General features: G+C 36.3%; 1 protein-coding gene across 6 annotated transcripts in view; it reads right to left on the bottom strand.

Annotated features, from left to right (window-relative positions):
- The window catches only part of ATRX (P-loop containing nucleoside triphosphate hydrolases superfamily protein), a 273,756-nt gene that overhangs the window by 149,257 nt on the left and 103,882 nt on the right, over positions 1 to 20,617 (bottom strand). For all 6 annotated transcript variants that reach the window (XM_089821112.1, XM_089821115.1, XM_089821114.1 and 3 more), the window contains 2 exons: positions 14,995 to 15,082; positions 14,688 to 14,855 (listed from right to left, as the gene is read on the bottom strand). In XM_089821112.1, the coding sequence (XP_089677238.1) occupies positions 14,688 to 14,855; positions 14,995 to 15,082 (256 nt within the window). The remainder of the gene's footprint in view (positions 1 to 14,687; positions 14,856 to 14,994; positions 15,083 to 20,617) is intronic.

The following is a 20,617-nucleotide window of genomic DNA, read 5'->3' on the forward strand; positions in this document are numbered from 1 at the left end:
AGGGTATCTGAAACCCTAGTTTGTTGGTTAAGTTCTTTAGGGAAATTTTGAGTTGCTGTCCTAAAACCATTAAAAGTACTACTAGTGGATTTAGGCCTCTTAAGTTCATTTCTGTAATGTGAAAGTTGGAGAAGCAAAACTATTGTTGAAACTTGGTCCTTGTATGCCCTTTAAAGTGTTCCAAGTGTTGGTTGGGATCAAGGAGTTGATTTGTAACCTTGTCCAAGTTTGTGCCTATTATCCAAAGTTGATCCTCAGAATCATTTTGTGAAAAGTTGTCCGATTAGCAAGAGATGATGAAACACACGTATATTTCACACTATCCCTGTTTGTTGAACAAAGAATGCTGCAACAAAATTGAATACACGAGCCTTATCTAGAATAATTCAATAACTGTTTTACTGGTCATAAAGGAGAAATCTTAATCACAATTTTAATATCTTTGCCTTTTAAGAAAACATGAACAAAGATCTTTTATTTTTCATTAAAATAATATACTTGAATTCATAATAGAAATCATTTTTTATAATTCATATGCCTCCTTACAAATAAATATTTATTTTTGCTTCTCTTTTGAATATGTGTCATTGTTATTCCTTACTTGTCAAATAATAGATTTTCTCTTTATGCATATTTGCACCAAGTAAAGAAAAAGATTGTGTCTCTTGGTGAAAGACGTGAGTATGAACTGTCATTTCTTTTCAACATATCAGATTTTGTTAAATAATTGTAATTAGTATGATCCTTAATCATATCAGGATGCTTAGACTAATGACTTCACTCAATTAATCATTGTTAATATCTGCTACTGAAATAAAGAAGACTTTGTAAAATATAATTTGCCAACCGCTCCAAAGAATATTCAATCTTGTATTTGCAATGTTGTGCTAAGCAACTCCTATTGACACGTATGAGGGAAATTAGTCTTCAAGTTATTACATATTTTCATTTTGCTTGTTCTATCGATATAGAATGTCAGGCACATCACCAACGGCCTGAGTTAAACCTGCAAATTTTTTTGATGTTTTTAACTTATATGTGAATTGAACTTTTTAATCCCCAACAACAATTCTTCTAAACATTGCTTCTACCTCGTCTTATTTGTATTGCTGGAGATGAAATAATTTATCTTTGCCTCTTTTGTCTCCTAGTTGGGCATTTGTTCTTTCATGCCATCAAAATACATCTTTCTTCATCACTGACTTTGTGGACTCCTATATATTTCCATTGCCCCATATGTCGATTTAGGTCCTTTAACGCATAATAGATCATAACGATTTGCAGGAACTTCTATCTTGTATATATCCTCCTCGTCTTTAGAAGCTTCCTTTGTTGTGGTGAAAAGGACATCCTGGAGGCTCGCTAGGCGGCTTTTAACTTCTCACACCGTCGGTCTGGTCTTTTCTTCCGAACATGGAATGTTGGATGTTTCACATCTTCTTATTCGCACAGGCTAACTCATCGCATATTTTCTTAGACCTTTCCTTTGTCGTTGATTCCATTTTGTATTTCTGCTCATGAATGTTCGAACTCTCATACTAGGCTCTTCTATAATGGACACCCCAAAAATGCCCAAAAACTAGACAGCTGCTGATAGGAATTTTGTCAAATAGTTTGCATCCAACTCCTTATTCCTCCGTTTACTAATTTAACCCCTTATGACTTCGGAAATGAGACATTTAATTATTTGCTAACATGGAATTGAAAATCACTCAACATGAACAAAAAGAAAGTACAATAATATACAGATAGCAAATTGTGTTACTGCTGATATGATGCTATTTTCAGATTTTAATAAAATCAAATATAGGCAGATTATGAACTCACTAATTGCTCCAATATTATTGACATAATGCACCAACAAATGTTATTTAAACCTGTTGCTACAGTGACATGAATAGTGCTGCATGAATAGTGTCACACGAATAGTGTCATGTGAATAGTGCTGCATGAACAGTACCCGCATGAACAATACCTGCGTAAACAATGTTGCTACAGTATTTTGTCTTTCAAGCAGTCCAATATCTTCATAAAATCATTCCCTCAAAGTAGCATAAGCATCAGATGAGTAATGAAGAAGATATGAGCAAAATATCAAAATTACCTGTAGCTAGAAATGCACCCAATTTGCCTAATAATGAAGCTAATAGCAATAAATTCCAAAGGCCAAACCCCAAGGGAATGACATCTAGAATGTCACAAAAGAGGATAAACATCCTCTAATGCCAAGAACGGATCTGCAACTCACACATCAATTTTGTTCTCATATTCAACCTTGCCGAATGAAGCCACTAACACTCCCCTTTATTCTTTCTCCAAGGGTCGATTCAACTCTCACAAGCAATGTGGAAAAAAAGATGTGCAATAATAAACATATTAAAATATTCACTTATGTCTCTCTTTACATGGTCCTTTTGATTCGCACACATTCCCATAAAATTTAATATTAAAGTAACACTTTAATATTTTACAACTAAATTAAATGTTACTATAATAATACTTCCAGCATAAAAATATATTAGCTATTGAACTCCAAACAACACGAGTGATAGATCATCAGAAAGCTCTCGCCAAGGAGTATCAAATCCAATCACCAAAATTAGCCTCACCTGTCTTGCTAACTTACTACAAATAGTAAGTATGCCTGAGACTGAGTAAATCAACTCCGTTTTCGCCCAAACAGGAGATGACTAGACCAAAACACTCTATGATCCCTTTAAACCCTTCGTTAGCTCTCGGGACCATGTAGAACTACGCTAACGCACACACTTGGTCAACTACTAAAGTGGGGACATTATAGTCTGCCCCCCTTGAAATTGCTTGCCCTTAAGCAATCTCCATTAAGCCTACTGAATAACTTGCTCACTCTCCCATGTAGCATCCTCCTCCGGCAGGTCTTTCCATCTAACCAAATATTCTTTCACTATCCTAGTTCTAAGTTTCCTCTCTTGGGTGTCCAGAATAGCCTCAGGTACTAACATGAGCTTCCCCTCCTCATCCAAAGGGGGTAAAACTATAGAGGGAACTATACTCTGACCAATGGCTTTCTTAAGCCTCATCACATGAAATACATTGAGCACTCAACTGCCCTCTGGAAGCTCAAGCTCATAGGCGACTCCGCCCACTCTGCAGATCACCCTATAGGGGCCATAAAATTTAGGCTTCAGCTTCTCTGCTCCGCTCCTCTCAAGTGATGACTGCCTACATGGTTGTAGCCTCCAATACACCATATCCCCTACCTCGAAACTACACTCTACTCTATGTTGATCAGCATACAACTTTTGTTAATTTTGAACCTGTTGTATGTTCTCCTTGAGCACTCTTAGAATATCCTGACTATCATGTAACAAGTCTTTGGCTTTGGGCACTCGGATGTTCCCTAAAAATAAATCCATGATGCTTGGTGCTTCATACCCATACAATGCCATAAATGGAGTCATTCTGATGGTCATGTGATATGTGGTATTGTAACAATACTCCCCCATGTGTAACCACTTGACCCATGCTCTCTGCTGCACACTCACATAGTTCCACAAATAGCAATCCACCCATTTAAATACTATCTTCGTCTGCCCATCTATCTAAAGGTGGTAACTCATACTAGGTGTAAGATCTATACTGCACAGCTTGAACAACTCCTGCCAAAAGGCATTCATGAACTTGTTATCCCTATCACTAACAATAAATCTCGCTATCTCATGCAACCTAAAAACCTCTCTAAAGAATAAATCTGCCACCTAAGTTGTTGTATAAGTAGAAGGAAAAACAAAGAAGTGAGAAAACATTGTCAATCTGTCTACCACCACATAAAATACAATCTCTTCCCTAAACTCGTGGTAAAGCAGTGACGAAATCCATAAAAATACTTTCCCATTTCCTATCTGGAATGGGCAAGGGTTGTAGTAAACCTTCGAAAAATGTGTGTTCTCCCTTATTCTACTGACAAATTGCACACTCCCTGACATACCTCTAAACATCATCCGTGAGCCCTCTCCATAAGAACTGCTCTCGGATCTATCAGTAGATCTTGAAGACCCATGGATTCCAAGCTATAGGTGCATCATGAAATGCCCTTAGAATCTCCTCTCTAAACTATGATGTAGGGATCAAATAAACCCTGTCCTAAAATCTGATCAACCCATCCAACACTGCATACCTATCATCCTTAATGGTGCCAGCAACTATCCCAAAAGCCTAATCATCTCTTGCATACTCTGCTACAATTCGATCTCCCCAATCTCCTAAAACCTCAGCTAGAGCAGATAAGTGAGGTCTCCGAGATAAAGCATCAGCCACCACATTTTTCTTACCATTGACAAACTATATATCAAAGTCATAAGCCTACAATTTAGTAACCCATTTCTGTTGTTGGTCATTAAGATCACGTTAGCTCATGTAGTATTTAATACTATTGTAATCAGTCTTGATCACAAAACACCCACCAACCAAATATGATCAGAATCTAGCAAATGCATGCATTATGGCCAACATTTCCCTGTCCTAGATAGAATAACTCCTCTCAACTCCTCAAAGCTTCCTACTCTCAAATGCAATGGGGTGTCTCTCCTGCATCAATACTGCTCCTATCCCGTCTCTTGAAGCATCACATTGAAGCTCAAATGGCTTTGTGAAATCAAGCAGAGCTGGAACTGGACAAGATGACATCACCTGTTTGAAGTGGTCAAAACATCTCTACGCTACCTCTGTCCATGTGAAGGCTCCTTTCTTGGTGAGATTTGTCAAAGGTGTAGCAATCTGTGAGAATCCCCTAACAAACCTATATAAAAAACACAGAAACCAAAGAACACCTTAAGTTGTGTGAGGTTTGTGGGAGTAGGCCAATCCACAATAGCTCTAATCTTTTTAGGATCAACCCGAACACCATCGGCACTAATGATATGCCCAAGGTGAAGGAGATCGATAATGCCAAACTCACATTTTTAATTCCTTGGCATATAATGGCTCTCTATCTAGAATAGATAATGCATCCTCCAAATGCTGCAAGTGCTCCTCCCAAGTCTTACTCAAGACCAAGATGTCATCAAACAAGATCAAAATGAATCTTCTCAACTGCCCCCTGAATACCTTGTTCATATAACTCTAAAAAGTTGTTGGTGCATTGGTTAATCCAAATGGCATAACCATAAACTCGAAGTGGCCATAGTGACATCGAAAGGTTGTCTTCTCAATGTCCTCTGCTCTCATCCTGATCTGGTGGTATCCAAATCGTAAATCGATTTTGGTAAAGAAGCAAGCACCATGCAACTCATCAATCAGCTCATCAATCCTATGCATGGGATACCTATTTTTAATTGTTTTCTTATCCGGTGCCTTGTAATCGATGCACATGTGCATCATCCCATCCTTCTTCTTCACTAGAACTACTGCTGAGGCAAAAGGGCTTTTGCTAAACCTAATATGCCCCATCTCCAATAGCTTCTTAATTGCCTTCACCTCATCCTTGTATTTCTTAGGATGACAATAGGAGGTAATCAGGACCAATTTGGCTCCCTCCTCGAGCTCAATAACATGTTTTGTTCCCCTGTTAGGAGGAACACCATGTGGAATATCCCCAAATACTTTGGCATGCCTGTCAAATATCTCCTCGATATCTGGTGGATGACTCTTTACCTGTGGCTCCTGTGGAGCTGGCATAATGTAACATTCTGTTGCTCACTCTATGTCATTATGCCGAAAAAGTCTCTCCATTCTCCTCAGGGAGACTACTTTGCAACTCCCATCCAAAAGTCCTTTGAGTACAACAGTTCTTCCCTCATGCTAGAATCTCATCTCCAGTTTTGCTAAGTTGATATGAACTCAGCTAGTGAGGCCATCCATGTCATATCGAGGATGACATCATAGTCTCCCATGTCTACTACATAGAACTCATCCTCCAACTCATAGCCATCTCCAAACCTTATGTGAAGATTAGATATCTTCCAAGTGCATAATAATTTGTCACCATTAGCTACCATGACCCTAAACCCAACATGCTCCTTGGTCTGTAAACCTCTCATGGCTACCTGTCGTGCATCTATGAAGTTATGTGTAGCCCCAGTGTCAATGAGAGAGATCACTTTCTGCCCCTGGATAGTACCCTTGACCCTACATGTGATCGCCTTTTGAGCACCCGTCAATTGTTCCAATGACCTATTATTCTTAGGAATGTTTTTCTCCTCCGAAGTGCTACTCTCATCCAAATCAGTGCTGATCCTCCCCCTCTAACTGTGACTCCTCTGCTGAAATACACTCCATTTAATTTGCCTTAGCCTTGAGAGGGCACTTATGAGATAAGTCCCAAGGCTCTCTACAATGAAAATACAACTTCTTCCTTCTCAACTCATTGAGAGTTGCATTATCCAACTTCCTATTATCCCCTTTTGGTTGTGCATCCTAGTAAAAAGTTTTTTTGTCCTTATCCTTATCCTTTTTCGTATGTGAATCCCTAGTTTGAAATCTGCTCTTAAAAGAAGAAGGTGCTAACTCACGAGCCTTCTTTGTGGCCTCCTGTAATGTAGCTAGGTCATGCCCCTTGACCCAACCCCTTGAGGGATCTAAGAGTCCATCCATAAACAGCACTACTCATCTCCTCTTTGAAATATCTGTAAACAACACAGCTAACCTCTAAAATTCACTGATATATATCTCAACTAATCCCCATTGCTTGAGTTTTGCCAACTCTTTAAACTGTAACTCGAGATCTTTGGTATCAAATCTTTCTATAAGTCTCTCAGTGAACTCCTCGTAAGATGTGATTTGATTACGCCCCAAGGTTACCATACTATGGTGCCACCACTCATGCGCTGCACCATCCAAATGAATAGCCGCATACTTGATAGCCTCCTCCTCAAGCATAGGATTCATCTAGAAGTATGCATCTACCTTTGCACCCAAGCTTGTGCAATCATCTTCGCTGAAGCATCATAATAAGGTAAAGAAAGCTTTCCAACTTTCTTTCTCAGCTCAAAGTTTTGATTTCTCCCTCCTGCTCCAGGCATGTGTCTCATCTTCAAGTCCATATAATCTCTAAAGGAAATATCTGCCTAAAACTCCGGTCCACTAGCCTCCCAATCCCTCCTGAACTGATCCTGTAACTCAGTAAGCTGTGGTTCATTACTGGTTGACCCAGATCTCTGGGTGAGAAGGTGGGTAGAAGAGGTCTCGAGCTCACTATCTGAGCTAGGCATGCAATGTGTCTAAAGTTATCAGCCTCATTTCCATTGTTGCCATGTCCATTATTATTACCATTAATGTTATTCTCAAGACCATTGTTGTTGGCTCGGCCTCCATTATTATCATTGCCCCCATTTCCATTGTTTGCATCACCTAGATTAATATTGACGCCCATCTGTCTAGCCATAAGTTGCAGCATCATATCCATTCACCTATTCTGCTCTTGTTGCATACGTTGCCCTTGCTCTAACGTACCCAATAACGTCTAAATATTACCTTTTCCTGATCTAGATTGGCATTCCTGCCTCTACCTAGTCCTGTATTCATGTCATCTCGGCCACCCATATTGTTGTCTTGTTCAATGAATATCTCCTCTGTGTCTGTATAACTCGATTCTATGTCCACCTACACAGATGAACTAGACTACTCGCTCTGTGGGACGGAATCTTTGTTGTCTTGCTTTTGTATAGCAAAAATTAATGCCCTCTATCACATGCTCAAACATACATTCTTAACCTGATTTATTTATGACTTTAGTGTTTTGACATTTCGTCAAACACTTTTCCCTCTATCCAGTTGTTCCAAATTCCCTATAAGGCCCCCACAGGATGGCAGGACTTAAAGGCTCTGATACCACTATAATGGACACCCTAGAAATGCCCAAAAACTAAACAACTGTTGATAGGATTTTTGTCAAACAATTTGCATCCAACTCCTTATTCCTTCGTTTACTAATTTAAACCCTTACGACTTCGTAAATGAGACATTTATTTTGTTTGCTTGCATGGAATTGAAAATCACTCAACATGAACAAAAAGAAACTACAATAATATGCAGATTGGAAATTGTATTACTGCTGATATGATGTTATTTTCAGAATTTAATAAAATCAAATACAAGCAGATTATCAACTCACTTATTGCTCCAATATTATTGACATAATGTGCCAACAAATGTTATTTAAACCTGCTACTACAGTGACATGAATAGTGTCGCATGAATAGTGCCACATGAATAGTGCCGTGTGAATAGTACCCACGTGAACAGTGTTGCTATAGTATTTTGTCTTTCAAACAATCCAATACCTTCATAAAATCATTCCCTCAAAGTAGCATAAGTGTTAGATGAGTAATGAAGAAGATATGAGCAAAATATCAAAACTGCCAGTAGCTAAAAATGCACCTTATTTGCATGATAATAAAGCTGATAGCAATGAATTCCAAAGGCCAAACCCCAAGGGAATGACATCTAGAATGTCACGAGAGAGGATAGACGTCCTCTAATGCCAAGAACGGATCTGCAACTCACACATCAATTTTTTTCTCATATTCAATTTTGCCAAATGAAGCCACTAACACTCCCTTTTATTCTCTCCAAGGGTTGATTCAACTCTCATGAGCAATGTGGGAAAACAGATGTGTAATAATAAACATATTAAAATATTCACTTATGTCTCCCTTTAGGCAGCCCTTTCAATTTGCACATGTTCCCATAAAAAATAATATTAAAATAACACTTTAATATTTTACAACTAAATTAAATGTTACTTTAATAATACTTTAGGGATAAATATATATTAGCTCTCGGACTCCGAACAACACAAGTGATAGCTCTTTGGAAAGCTCTTGCCGAGAAGTATGAAATCCAATCACCAAAATTAGCCTCCCCTGTGTCCTACTGACTTACTAAAAATAGTAAGTATACTTGAGACTGAGTAAATCAACTCTGTTTTTCCTAAACTGGAGATGACTAGATCAAAACACTTTAGAATCCCTTTAAACCCTTCATTAGCCCTCGGGACCATGTAGAACTAGGCTAACGCGCACACACTTGGTCAACTGCTAAAGTGGGGACATTACGTCTTCTTGACATCAATCGAATTTCTGATATTATCAAGCCTTTGTGATCGTTGTATTCAAAAGTTATTTTGTATCAGTCATTGCAGAACCAACGACATGTTTAGATGCTCAAACTGAGATACATATCACATATCTACTTGAGCCTTCACATTGTATTTATGTCTATGCCTTGATTATTGTTTGTAGCCACGCAAAGTTTTCGAATAATTTACATTCTTTGTAAGTTCGAGAAATCTGAAACAAGTCATATGTTCAAGAAGCTACAGGAGTGGATCTCTTTTACAACTGAGGTAAAAGTCAGGTGAAAAAGTTTACAAAAGGGTAATCTCATCAATAATGTGAGTTCTCTTTTCCAGAATTCATTAAAGGAAAAAGACCCATGACTTTTGTTAGGGATTGTGTGAAACCTGTGATGAGGTTGTAAAACAAAGACATGTGGAGATATAATTAAATGTAATATTAATGATAAGATATAAGTTAGGAAGTTTAGAAATGATGGACAAATGGAGGCCCAACTTTTAACGGAATTAAGGGCTCCATCACACCCAATACATGTAAATGCATCTTAAAAACAAGTTATCACCATCTATATGCTGCATTTCTTATTAAAGAGTCTAGGCAGCAGTTTATAGAGCAATCTGATGCTCCCAAATACATGTTGTAAACTTCTGTTTTGGCCAAAACAGCCTGCCTAGGGCATTATTAGGAGTAAAAATGGGATTTGGAGGAAGAATCCAAACAATATATGTATTTTTATCTAGAAGCCTGTATAGGACACAAAAATATATTTCCAGCTTGTTGCATTCATCCAAAATCATGTTCTTGACTTCAAGGGTGCTGTTTTTGTATTGCATTAAATCATCATTGCAAGGAGTTCATTTGCAGGTTTAAATCATTCTTTCTTGTTGCTAAATTTGTGTATTTTCCTTCTCAATCATCAACACTTGTCAAAGTATTTGTTCTTGACTTGAATGTGCATTGATTTCACAAGAAGATTTGGTCAAAAACATTGTTTATATAACCCTTTGTTGAAAATCTTTCTCTAAATTTGAAAATCATTTGGATTTGATTCAGATTTTCTCAAAAAAATTGGAAGAACTTTCTCTTGCTCTTCTCAAAAGGAGGTAAGTTTTTGTTTCAATTTTTAGGGCTTTCTTTTCAATTTTTGTATACATTTTCGTTTCATTATGTAAATGCAAGTCTTTCACTACATTTCAAATTTGTATATTTTTGTTTAATTGTTGATTCCTTCTACTTCCGTCTTTCAGCCTGCCTAGGGCACTATAAGTAAAAACGGGATTTGGAGGGAGAATGGAAACAATACGTGTGTTCTTATCTAGAAGCCTGTCTAGGGCACAAAAATATATTTACAGCTTGTTGCTTTCATCCAAAAGCGTGTTCTTGACTTCAAGGGTGCTGTTTTTGTATTGCATTAAATCATCATTGCAAGGAGTTCATTTGCAAGTTTAAATCATTCTTTCTTGCTGCTAAATTTGTGCATTCTCCTTCTCAATCATCAACACTTGTCGAGTATTTGTTCTTGACTTGAATGTGCATTGATTTCACAAGAAGATTTGGTCAAAAACATTGCCTATACAACCCATTGTTGAAAATATTTCTCTATTTTTGAAAATCATTTGGATTTGATTCAGATTTTCTCAAAGAATTTGGAAGAAATTTCTCTTGCTCTTCTCAAAAGGAGGTAAGTTTTTCTTGCAATTTTTAGGGCTTTCTTTTCAATTTTTGTATATATTTTTGTTTGATTATGTAAATACAAGTCTTCCAATTTGTTTCAGATTCGTATGTTTTTGTTTAATTGTTGATTCCTTCTACTTTCGTCTCATTTTTCCTCTAATTTGCATATGCAAGAGCTTGATCTCACATGCATATGCAATCAGGATTAAAAACCCCATTCTAAGAATATAAAATACCCCAAGGAAGCAAGTTACTTTAACAACATGTAAATGCAAGAGAAAAGTGCACTTCCAAGCGCATTGGATACTCTTTCCCCGCTTTTTCCAAGGTTGCAAAGAGACATAAAATTTTCATTTGTAGTTTCCAAGTGTTTTCTGGTTGACTTGTAGTGCGAGATTAAAATCCCACCTGTGAGAAAAGCACCTTACCACATGTAAATATCCATTCATACTTCATTTTCCGACCTAAAGCTTATGGTCTGCATATGCACTGCTCCAAAAATCAGGTTTTTTCTCTCCATTTAAGGACCTGATCTCATCCAAAATCGATTGCTCTTTGCTGCCCCAAAGCTTTCCAGATATTTTCCCCACTTGCATGCTTCCCATGAACACATACTCACTATTTGGGACTTTCATGTAACAGTTGCTCACATGCAGAGGTTTTCCATGTTAGGAGAAGTCGTTCCATCAAAGTGAAAAGAAAAGAAAAAGATGAAGTATCAGAATGACAAATATCATAACTCCATTCCTCCACAGGTTACCTCATACTCTAATGAAATCACAGATATTGATCTTTGTCCATTTAAATATGGAAAATTTCTTGAAAAAGGTTGAACTCACTGCTGCAGATAACATGGAGTACATCAGACAAAGCTACATGCATATGGTCTCTACTTTCATGGTAGCTTCCCTACAAGCAAAGTTCATATTGGCATGTTCCCAAAATTTTGATTCTACATCTAGAACCATCAAAGACCAAGATGAGAACACTATTATCAGCCTTGATCCTGATACCATAGACAGGATGTACAACCTACTCCCATTCTAATGAATATCGCAAAAGAGAAAGCTCTGGAGAGATGGAATGATGATAATACTACTTAAGTATGTCAATGATCATTGGATGATCAATAAGAGGCTTAATCTCTCAAGATGGTCAAAAGAGGTGCTTCGCTCAAAGTTCAACGATCTCATTATATTACTCAGAAGGATTGCAAGACTAATGGAATCCAAGACCTTCCAACCCTGGATGTACAATGCAATAGCACCAAAAATAACTACTAGAATAGATATATTTAAGATCATTGGGCCTCACCATTATAATTATATCACGTGCCTTTAGCTAATTTAACCCTTCATCCCAGATGATCAAGATTGACATGTCCAGCTTAGATAATTAGGTCTACACAAAAAGTATTCTAGGAGAGATAATTAGTGACATCTTGTGCGAGCAATTGTCTCAAGTTTCCTCCACTGATACAATCTAAATGAACTCATTTTTGGTATACATTGTCAGTACCCTTGGATCATTTTCAAGCCTCTCAACCAAATGAGGTAGGTCACATGTGCCTGAGTGGTAGTACTATGAGCAATTGCCTCTGAGATCCAATCTAACGCATTCCAAGAGGGTACAAGACATATACTATGGGCACTACATTTGATTGTTTGATAAAGAGCTTCCTAAGAAGTGTGTTTCTAATGAGGCTTGGAAAAAGGTAAGTGCGTACAGTTGCATCTTCCTACAATTTCCCAACTTCATGCACCTAAGAGTTTGCTATTTCCAAGGTAGAAATATTACCTTGTCACGCCATCCTACTGATAAAATCATTCTGATGGAGTTGTCAAGGCAACTTGTGGTGGTACAACCATATCGGTCTACCTTGCATAAGGTCAGAAGTGAGGATTTCTTCAAGAAAACACTTAAGATTGGTGGGTATTCCTTGAACATAGTCCCAAAGGCAAATAACATGGAGTTTGAAATTCGGCACATCACTCTATAGAAATTCATGGCTAGAAATTTTTTTGATTGGAGAGGCATGAATGACAATCTAAGGAGGTAGTTTGTGCACGTGCATCGCCTTAAGCACCTCTGCGGTGATTTAGCTCATAGATGTTGATGTCAAGAAAATGGACAACTATTGGATGATTCTAAAATAGATCAAGACTTCAACTTATTAGAGATTCCTTTTGGAGTTGAAGATGATTGAAATATTCTAGATCCTGACTACACAAGACACCATGTTGAGATCTTGCCCATTATACCACCTTTGTGGTCAGTCAAGGAGAGCATGTCCATCTGGGATAGGTTCCAACTCATCCTTGCAAATGTGAACATCTAGCTAAAGATGAGAGGTCTAGAATGCATAAAAATCAAGTCGGGCAAAGCTTTTGATCCTCCTGGTCCAATTGGATGAAGATCAAAAATCATAGACAAAGGAAAAGATGGTACTTCTACATGTGAGTCTCCAACTCCATCTATTATGAAGCTTACCATAAAAGGAGTTAAGGCCACAGGAAAGGTTCATGAAGTCACGGTTGTGGAGCCTGAAAGGATACAAGTTGAGTCTACTAATTATAAGATGCGTGAGGAACCTATTCTTGAGATGCCTGCTCCATAGATGCATTTTTCATGACAACATTCCCGAATTCCATACCAATGTCAAATGAGTTTCCTAACTCTTTGTTGGACATAGTCGTGGATTCATTCTCCATAGTACATGTGCCTCATGTGGATCTAGTCATGATTACATCTGTTATGCCTATCTCCTTGGTTACTTTGTTCATGGGAAGATTTCTTAGGGAAAACCCCAATGAATTTGCCATGCTCGGTACAGTCTGTAGTATAATGAGATGTTCTCATATTTATCTGATTTATCCTTCAATTACTAGGATTTCAAATAGAATTGAACTCCTAGAACATTTTAAAACAGGTGGTATCTTGGATTGAAGACATAAAGGCACTATTTTGTAACCAATCCTATCCTTTTCAAGACCAGATATTTATCTTAAGCTATGGAAAAGATGTCAATGAACTAGCATGGCGGTATCATAATTACGCCAACTAAGCTCAAAAGAGTCCAGTTATCTCGTGTTCATACTCAGAAGTATTGTGGACTGTGCAAAAGCACAAATAAAGCTACACATAAGAGCATTTTCCTTGAGCAGCTATAATCTCTTATCAATCTCATTCATGGAGAAATCAGTTCTGAGATTTGGACTGAGGCAAGAGGTCCATTAGAGGCTTACCCAAAGAAGATCCAAAACTAAATCACATCACTTACTAACTTCTTTTACTCCAACACTGTATCATCTTGTTAACTGAAAAGACACTGTTATACATCACAGGATGCCATCCTAGTTATTTAAAGGATATCTTAAAGTCTCTAGTTTTAGAGAGTGTATTGCATTGGAAGGTTGGTATTTGCATTTTTTGTCCTTCAAGTGATGACACTGATTAACCATTCATCACAAGTCTCAACTGATTGAAGATATATACAGCCTAGTTTAAACAGTGGCACATCAGCTCATATATATACAAATCCCATCCACAAACATACTGGTAGCTTCTATATTCCTATTATTTACATTCAAGTGGATTAATGAACCCTTCAATAATTTGTTATAACCAATAAAAACACATATATTGAAAAAACATTGTATCATGATATACAGTTGTTCCCGAGACTCTGTATACTATTATCTTACTATATCTCCAAATGCATCAATGAGTAAAATGATTGCCTACACAATAAAATTCCTCACGTAAATGGATTACTTTATTGGTAAACCCAAATCAATGATAATTTGCAGTCCACTAAAACTATAATTATGGCAACCTGTTCATAGGTTCTAATATCACTATTAAAATGCAAGTCCTTTCGATGCACCACCCTGTACTGTAAAGACAAACCAACTAATTGCTATAACAGGTAACACAATCTAAATATATCACAACAAATACCTGGTGAGGTTTCAAGATGTATGAAGTCATAGGAGAAACTCTGACTTCTTTTTCATTGTGTTCTCTGGCAATGTTAACGATGTAACCTTCTGCAGGATTACCTAGCATTCCGTTGTGACTTAACAGTGCGATATCTCCATTGAGCTTCTTAAGGTGATCTTTGCGTGCCTGAAATATCAAATAACTGATCATTATGAAAAGTACATAATTCAACATTGATACTAAAATGATGCAAAATCAGAAAGTAGCATCAATATACACTACTAGGGTACCAAAGAAATCAAAACAATTTTTTAAATAGAACAACATTCTCAATAGCAATCATCTCTTTGGTTTTTTCTTCGAGTTCTGCATCTTCAATGATTCTCCTTGTTCTTCTTCCTTTCTGTTTTTTACTGCAAACATTATCAAACATACAAAAACATCTTAGAAAGCTAATCATATCCATGCAGGTTATTGCATTTCTTTTGACATCTTCAGACCCTTTAAACAAAAGATGTTTAAAACCGTAAAACTGCATTACAGGCAAAAAATGTGCAGAATCTATGCACAACAAAGGAGTAGATAATAAGTGAACAATTTAACAGTATCAAGGAGACAACTCACATTTAATTTTGGGTTCCTAAAACTTCATCTGACAACTTAAATTAGGACTCCAAACATAGACAAGAATTGAGTGTTATTGTTCTTGACACACCTTTTCAAAAATTGGGTTGATAATAAATTAAGAATTTTATTATCAGGGAGATGTCTAACTAACATTTAATCTTGGATTCCTATCACTTCATGTGAAAACTCATACTACGACTCCTAACATGGACTAAAATCTCAGTTTTATTACCCCCCATCAATAAAATATAATTGCTGATACTTGGATCCAATTTAAGACAAAACTATTAAGTGCATTAAAGAATCATATCTTTTATTACAAATTCGACAAAAGACCTCTCATTTGTAACAATAAAAAGCTAATGGCCCACGTTTGAATAAAATGTAACCCATAATACCCATCCATATCATCCAATTTCTAAGTTCTAACAGAGAAAGAAAGAAAGAAATGAAAAAATAAATAAGAATAAAAGACAGTTAATTACAAGTTTGCTAAGCTCAACATTAACATTACAATGTAACACACAAATAACAAGCATCCAAGGAATTCACAAGAGTACTGTCAGAGCAGAATTTCATCTCTATTCAGAATATATAACGAGTACAATTGTTAATTACTTTGTTTAATTGCTACTCACTTAGTTTCAAAAACTTTAATACTTGGCCTTGGGTTTAGCATTGTCATAATCTTCTACCTAAGTTTTTCATCTCATCCCTAAGTTCACAAGAGCAACAAGCCATGTTACATACACAAGAATAACCCCCCTGCATCATTATATTAACTAAATCTGCGTAACTAGATTGCCAAGATGTTACTTCTGTTAAGGAAAGAAGTGAGACCCTTTTTTTAAATGTATATCTCTTATGTGATTAAATCACTGAATTCTTCTTGTTTATGCAACTTGCTAAGTCTCCTGGCAGATTTTGGATATATATATATATGCTGCAACACTGTAGGTAATTCTGAATTTTTTTAACATATATATAGCAATATTATACATAATTCTGAATGCAGAAGATATTATGTAGAGGATGCTGCAGATGTAATGTACCTTTCAAATGAAGCGAGCCTCTTATTAGAAGTATAATGAAGAAGAGGCATGTGCCATGCTGGTACATGTCTCTACATGGCTAAGACCATGTAGGTCACCAAACAGACACAGCAGTACAGATCACCACTCCTCATAACCCGGGCTTCTTAACATTATCTGCTTTTATAATCATAATCGGTGATTATTGATGGAGCCCTTAATTTTTTGCAAAAATTGGGATCTCCATTTGTGGAATAATGCTTGACAAATAACTATTGATGTCAAATTAGAGATACAAATTATGAAGACTTCATGCAGTGGGATGTGGCTATACTCATTTATGTTACATATAATGAAATATATGATGAAATTCATTTAAAAGAACTCCAACTGAATGAATGCTGAGATGTTCTAGAAAAGGCAGTTAAACATTGCAAAAGGATGCACGGGAGTAGACATTCTTTGCTATTGTCCCTTTCCGAGCCAAAGACTTCTCAATGAAACTGATCAGTTCAAAGTGCTTCATGACATTGTGTGGAAAACAATAAGTAAACTCGAAGAAGAATTTGGGCCTGTTGTATTATTTCAGTTGGTGATTGACAGAAAAGCTGGAAAGCTAAAAGGTATGGCTGTTGTGAGTATAGAGATGAGAAGACAGCAGCTCACTTACATTTGGATTCTCTATAACAGCAATGGTATTGGCATAAAGTCAAAAAGCACTTAACGCACCAAAATTAAAAAAACGATAAGCTAACAGGACTTGCCAATGAAGAAAGAAATGTTTAGAAGGATTCAATATCCAAATAGCAAGCACTCACTAATGTCATACTGTGGAACCATGTAACCAAACAATGGGACACTGCATGCATACTATGCCAAATTATGACATAGGTGCTACCATCAACAAACACAGTACTTCCATAAAGAAATATTTGTGGTGACTCAGAAAAACTAGATGGACACTCACAAAAGAAGCACATAATGAAATGTTATCACATGAAATAATAGAAGCAACAAGTCAAATATATATATGTATATATATAAAGTAGTATAGGAAATATTAGAAGAAAATGGAGGTATAAAATAGTATTTGCAGTTTGGATATGTTAAATATTCTAAATAAGTAAAGACCATTTGTACTCATTTTATAACTTTGATGCAAGAGCCATGTTTTGCTTATTCGTCTTGAAAATTGAAGTTTAAATGTTTTGTTCAGATTTGTCCTCTGTGATTATTGATTTTAAATCAATTGCTGCTAACAGTGAAGAAGTTTGATTTTAATACATATCTTCAATTATCAAAATTTGCATTTGAAATGTTGTCAATGGGAATTTCGTTTAATTGGTTTTCCAAAGAAATTAAAATCAATTAGATTAGGATTTGTGTTGCCAATTGAAGTTCTAGCCTATAAAGTAGCGGATCGTATAATATTGTCTCTCAGGGTTGTACACAAGGATCAGAAGAAGTTTGACTCTATTCGCCCAAGGTGGAATAAGGGACTGGTCTACATTTTATTTGAGAAAATGGGTTAACGCCTGAAGTCTTGAAGTTTGATATTCCCTCATATCCATAGTTCATAAAACATTATTCCTTCCATTCAAATAACATTCATTTCACAAACAAACATTTAAAGCATTCATATAATTTCATCTTGAACTAGTTTTAAAGATTATGCCAACCTAAAGAAACTACCAAAGCTTAAATTTGCTATAGAAAAGCCTTAAACCTGATAATGAGGGATTTAGGTAAAGGTTCACCTACCTAGGTGTAGTGAAGCTTAAATTGCAGGGGAATTGAAGTCATTCCCGTTCGTAGGCCAAAACTGATTGGGAAATCCTATCTGAGAATTGGCAAAGCTCCTAAATTTCCAATCTGTGGTTTTGGGAGCCAACAATTATTATTAAGACCGATTCTCTTGGGATATGACTACTATTAATCATAGTTATAATTATTATCTTGACAATAATTGTCAGATATTATTTTGAGGCGAATATATATATATATATATATATATTATAAGCCATAGGTAGAGGCCATATATTAAATATAAAAAAAGAGTATAACCCGACTCGTGAGGCACTAAAAGGACAAGATTGAGTGATGGTCCCTCAGTTAAGACTAAAGTTTAAAAATATACTTTATTCCACATCCAATGATTATAATTTTCCATCTTCTCCAAAGAGATCCACTCTTGTGTCTTATATTACCTAAAACGTCATAGAAACACTAACCAAAATAGACATCTCCATATTTCTTTGTTAGAGGTTAGAAAACTTAAATAAAGATACTAATAAGAGATTAAAAAAACGAAACTACAAAAGGCCAACAACTAGAGATTGAGGAGCAAAAACTCATAAAGTCTTAAAGGAGCATCTTAACTAAAAAGCAAGACATCAAATCGAATAAACATCAAGACACCCGGAGCTAATAAATAACATCAAATAATACCTTTTCAAAATATTTCTACATACCAATCAGACAGATACATCTCAAAATCTGATCAGACAGAGAGTAAGAAATGCAAGGAGCTTGAAAGAGAGGAGGCTTCTACCAATTTCTTAAAGGGTGTAATAAAAGCCTCCCTTACGACCTCAAATTTCCAACTTCGCAAAGATTTTGAGCTTGCAAATGTAATCATGATTCAATAAGGGGAAGAGCACAAAAATAATGATATCTCTCTTTTCCTACTTAAAAGACATCTTGAACTTACCAACTTTTTTGAGCCTAGTTACTAAAAATTAATAAGGAAGATGAGGCAATAATTAAACATTTGATGCTAGAAAGGCATTAATCCCTAAATTAGGTAATTCATCTGCTCGCTTATTATTACGAAGTAATTGGAAAATGTGTTTGATATTAACAGAGACCGAGCGATCAATTTATACGAGGTTAAACGATGTTTCTTTAAGAAACAATCGTAAAGAATAGAAACATTCTATTATAGAAACAAAAAACTAAATATTCGAAACATTCTAATATTTACAAAAGATTACAATAGATAACCATTAGATACAAAACAGAGATAATAAAAACTATCTATTATCCTAATACCCTCCCTTAATGGTTAATCTATCCTGAGCACAAAGCTGTCAAAAAAAGTAAAAGGCAAATTCAATTTGCTCAAGGGGCTCCACACAATTCACTGTGAGCTATGAACCAGATTGCTTGGATAGGGCAGCTAAGCATTTCCTACATTCAACCTTCACGTGCCCAAACTTGTGGCAATAGTTGTATTGAATGTTCTTCTTCCAAGAGCCTTCTGAATCAAGAGTAGAAGATGTCTGTTGTGAAGATTGTTGATGGTACTTTAGATTATGTTCCAAAACTTTGTAGATGAGCATAATGCTCCAAAACAAACTGCAAAAAATCATGATTTTTATGAGAAAATCAAAAAACCCGAACACAATTTTTGGGGTGAAGAATCAATCAAATCCCAACATGGTTTTTGAGGTGAAAAATCAATCAAAACCCTACATATTTTGGGGGTGAAAAATCAATCAAAACCTGACATGATTTTTTAGGTGAAAAATCAATCAAAACCCAATATATTTTTTAAGTGAAAAATCAATTAAAACCCAACATGATTTTTTAGGTGAAAAAACTTGACAATAGAAAGCTTCATTTTTTAGAAAAAACGATAAAACCCAACAAATAATTTTTGAGGAAAAAGTTACAAACCCATAAAGGAATCCCACACATTACAGAATTAGAAATTTTTATGGGAAAATTTATAGAAACCCATAAGAAATTTTTTTACGGAAAAAAATATGGAAACCCATCAAAATTAAATTATTCTAAGGAAAAAAATTTAAGTTACCGGATTCGCGCATCCACCCGTGGATCCGGATTCAGGTCCGGATCCACGCGTGGATCCATGAGGATCCGGGCAAGATCCATAATCCTACCTATAGATCCGTCAGGATCTGCGGCCCGTACGGATCTGGGCCACGAATCCTGACAGATCCACAGGCAGGACTATGGATCTTGCCCAGATCCTCGAGAATCCATGCGCGGATCCGCACGAATCCGCGGCAAGGCCCAATAAAGAATTAAAAAAAGTGGGCCCAAGTTTCTTTTTATGTTTTTTTCCTAAAGGCCCTAAACCCTAAAAACGACCCTCTAAGTCACAATGCAAGTTCATCTACTCTCTATTTTGCTCTCTCATACTTGCTAGTTTGAAATAAAGTGCTTGGATTCGAAGGAGATCGGTTGTAGAGCTCCAAATACCTTGCAAGAAGTGTTTAAGGTATGCATTTCAACCATATTCTTGAGTTCTTTCATAGATTATTG

The sequence above is a fragment of the Cupressus sempervirens genome, chromosome 3 (genome assembly GCF_028749045.1).
Source record: "Cupressus sempervirens isolate cs-2001-9-10 chromosome 3, ASM2874904v1, whole genome shotgun sequence".
Lineage (NCBI taxonomy): Eukaryota > Viridiplantae > Streptophyta > Pinopsida > Cupressales > Cupressaceae > Cupressus > Cupressus sempervirens.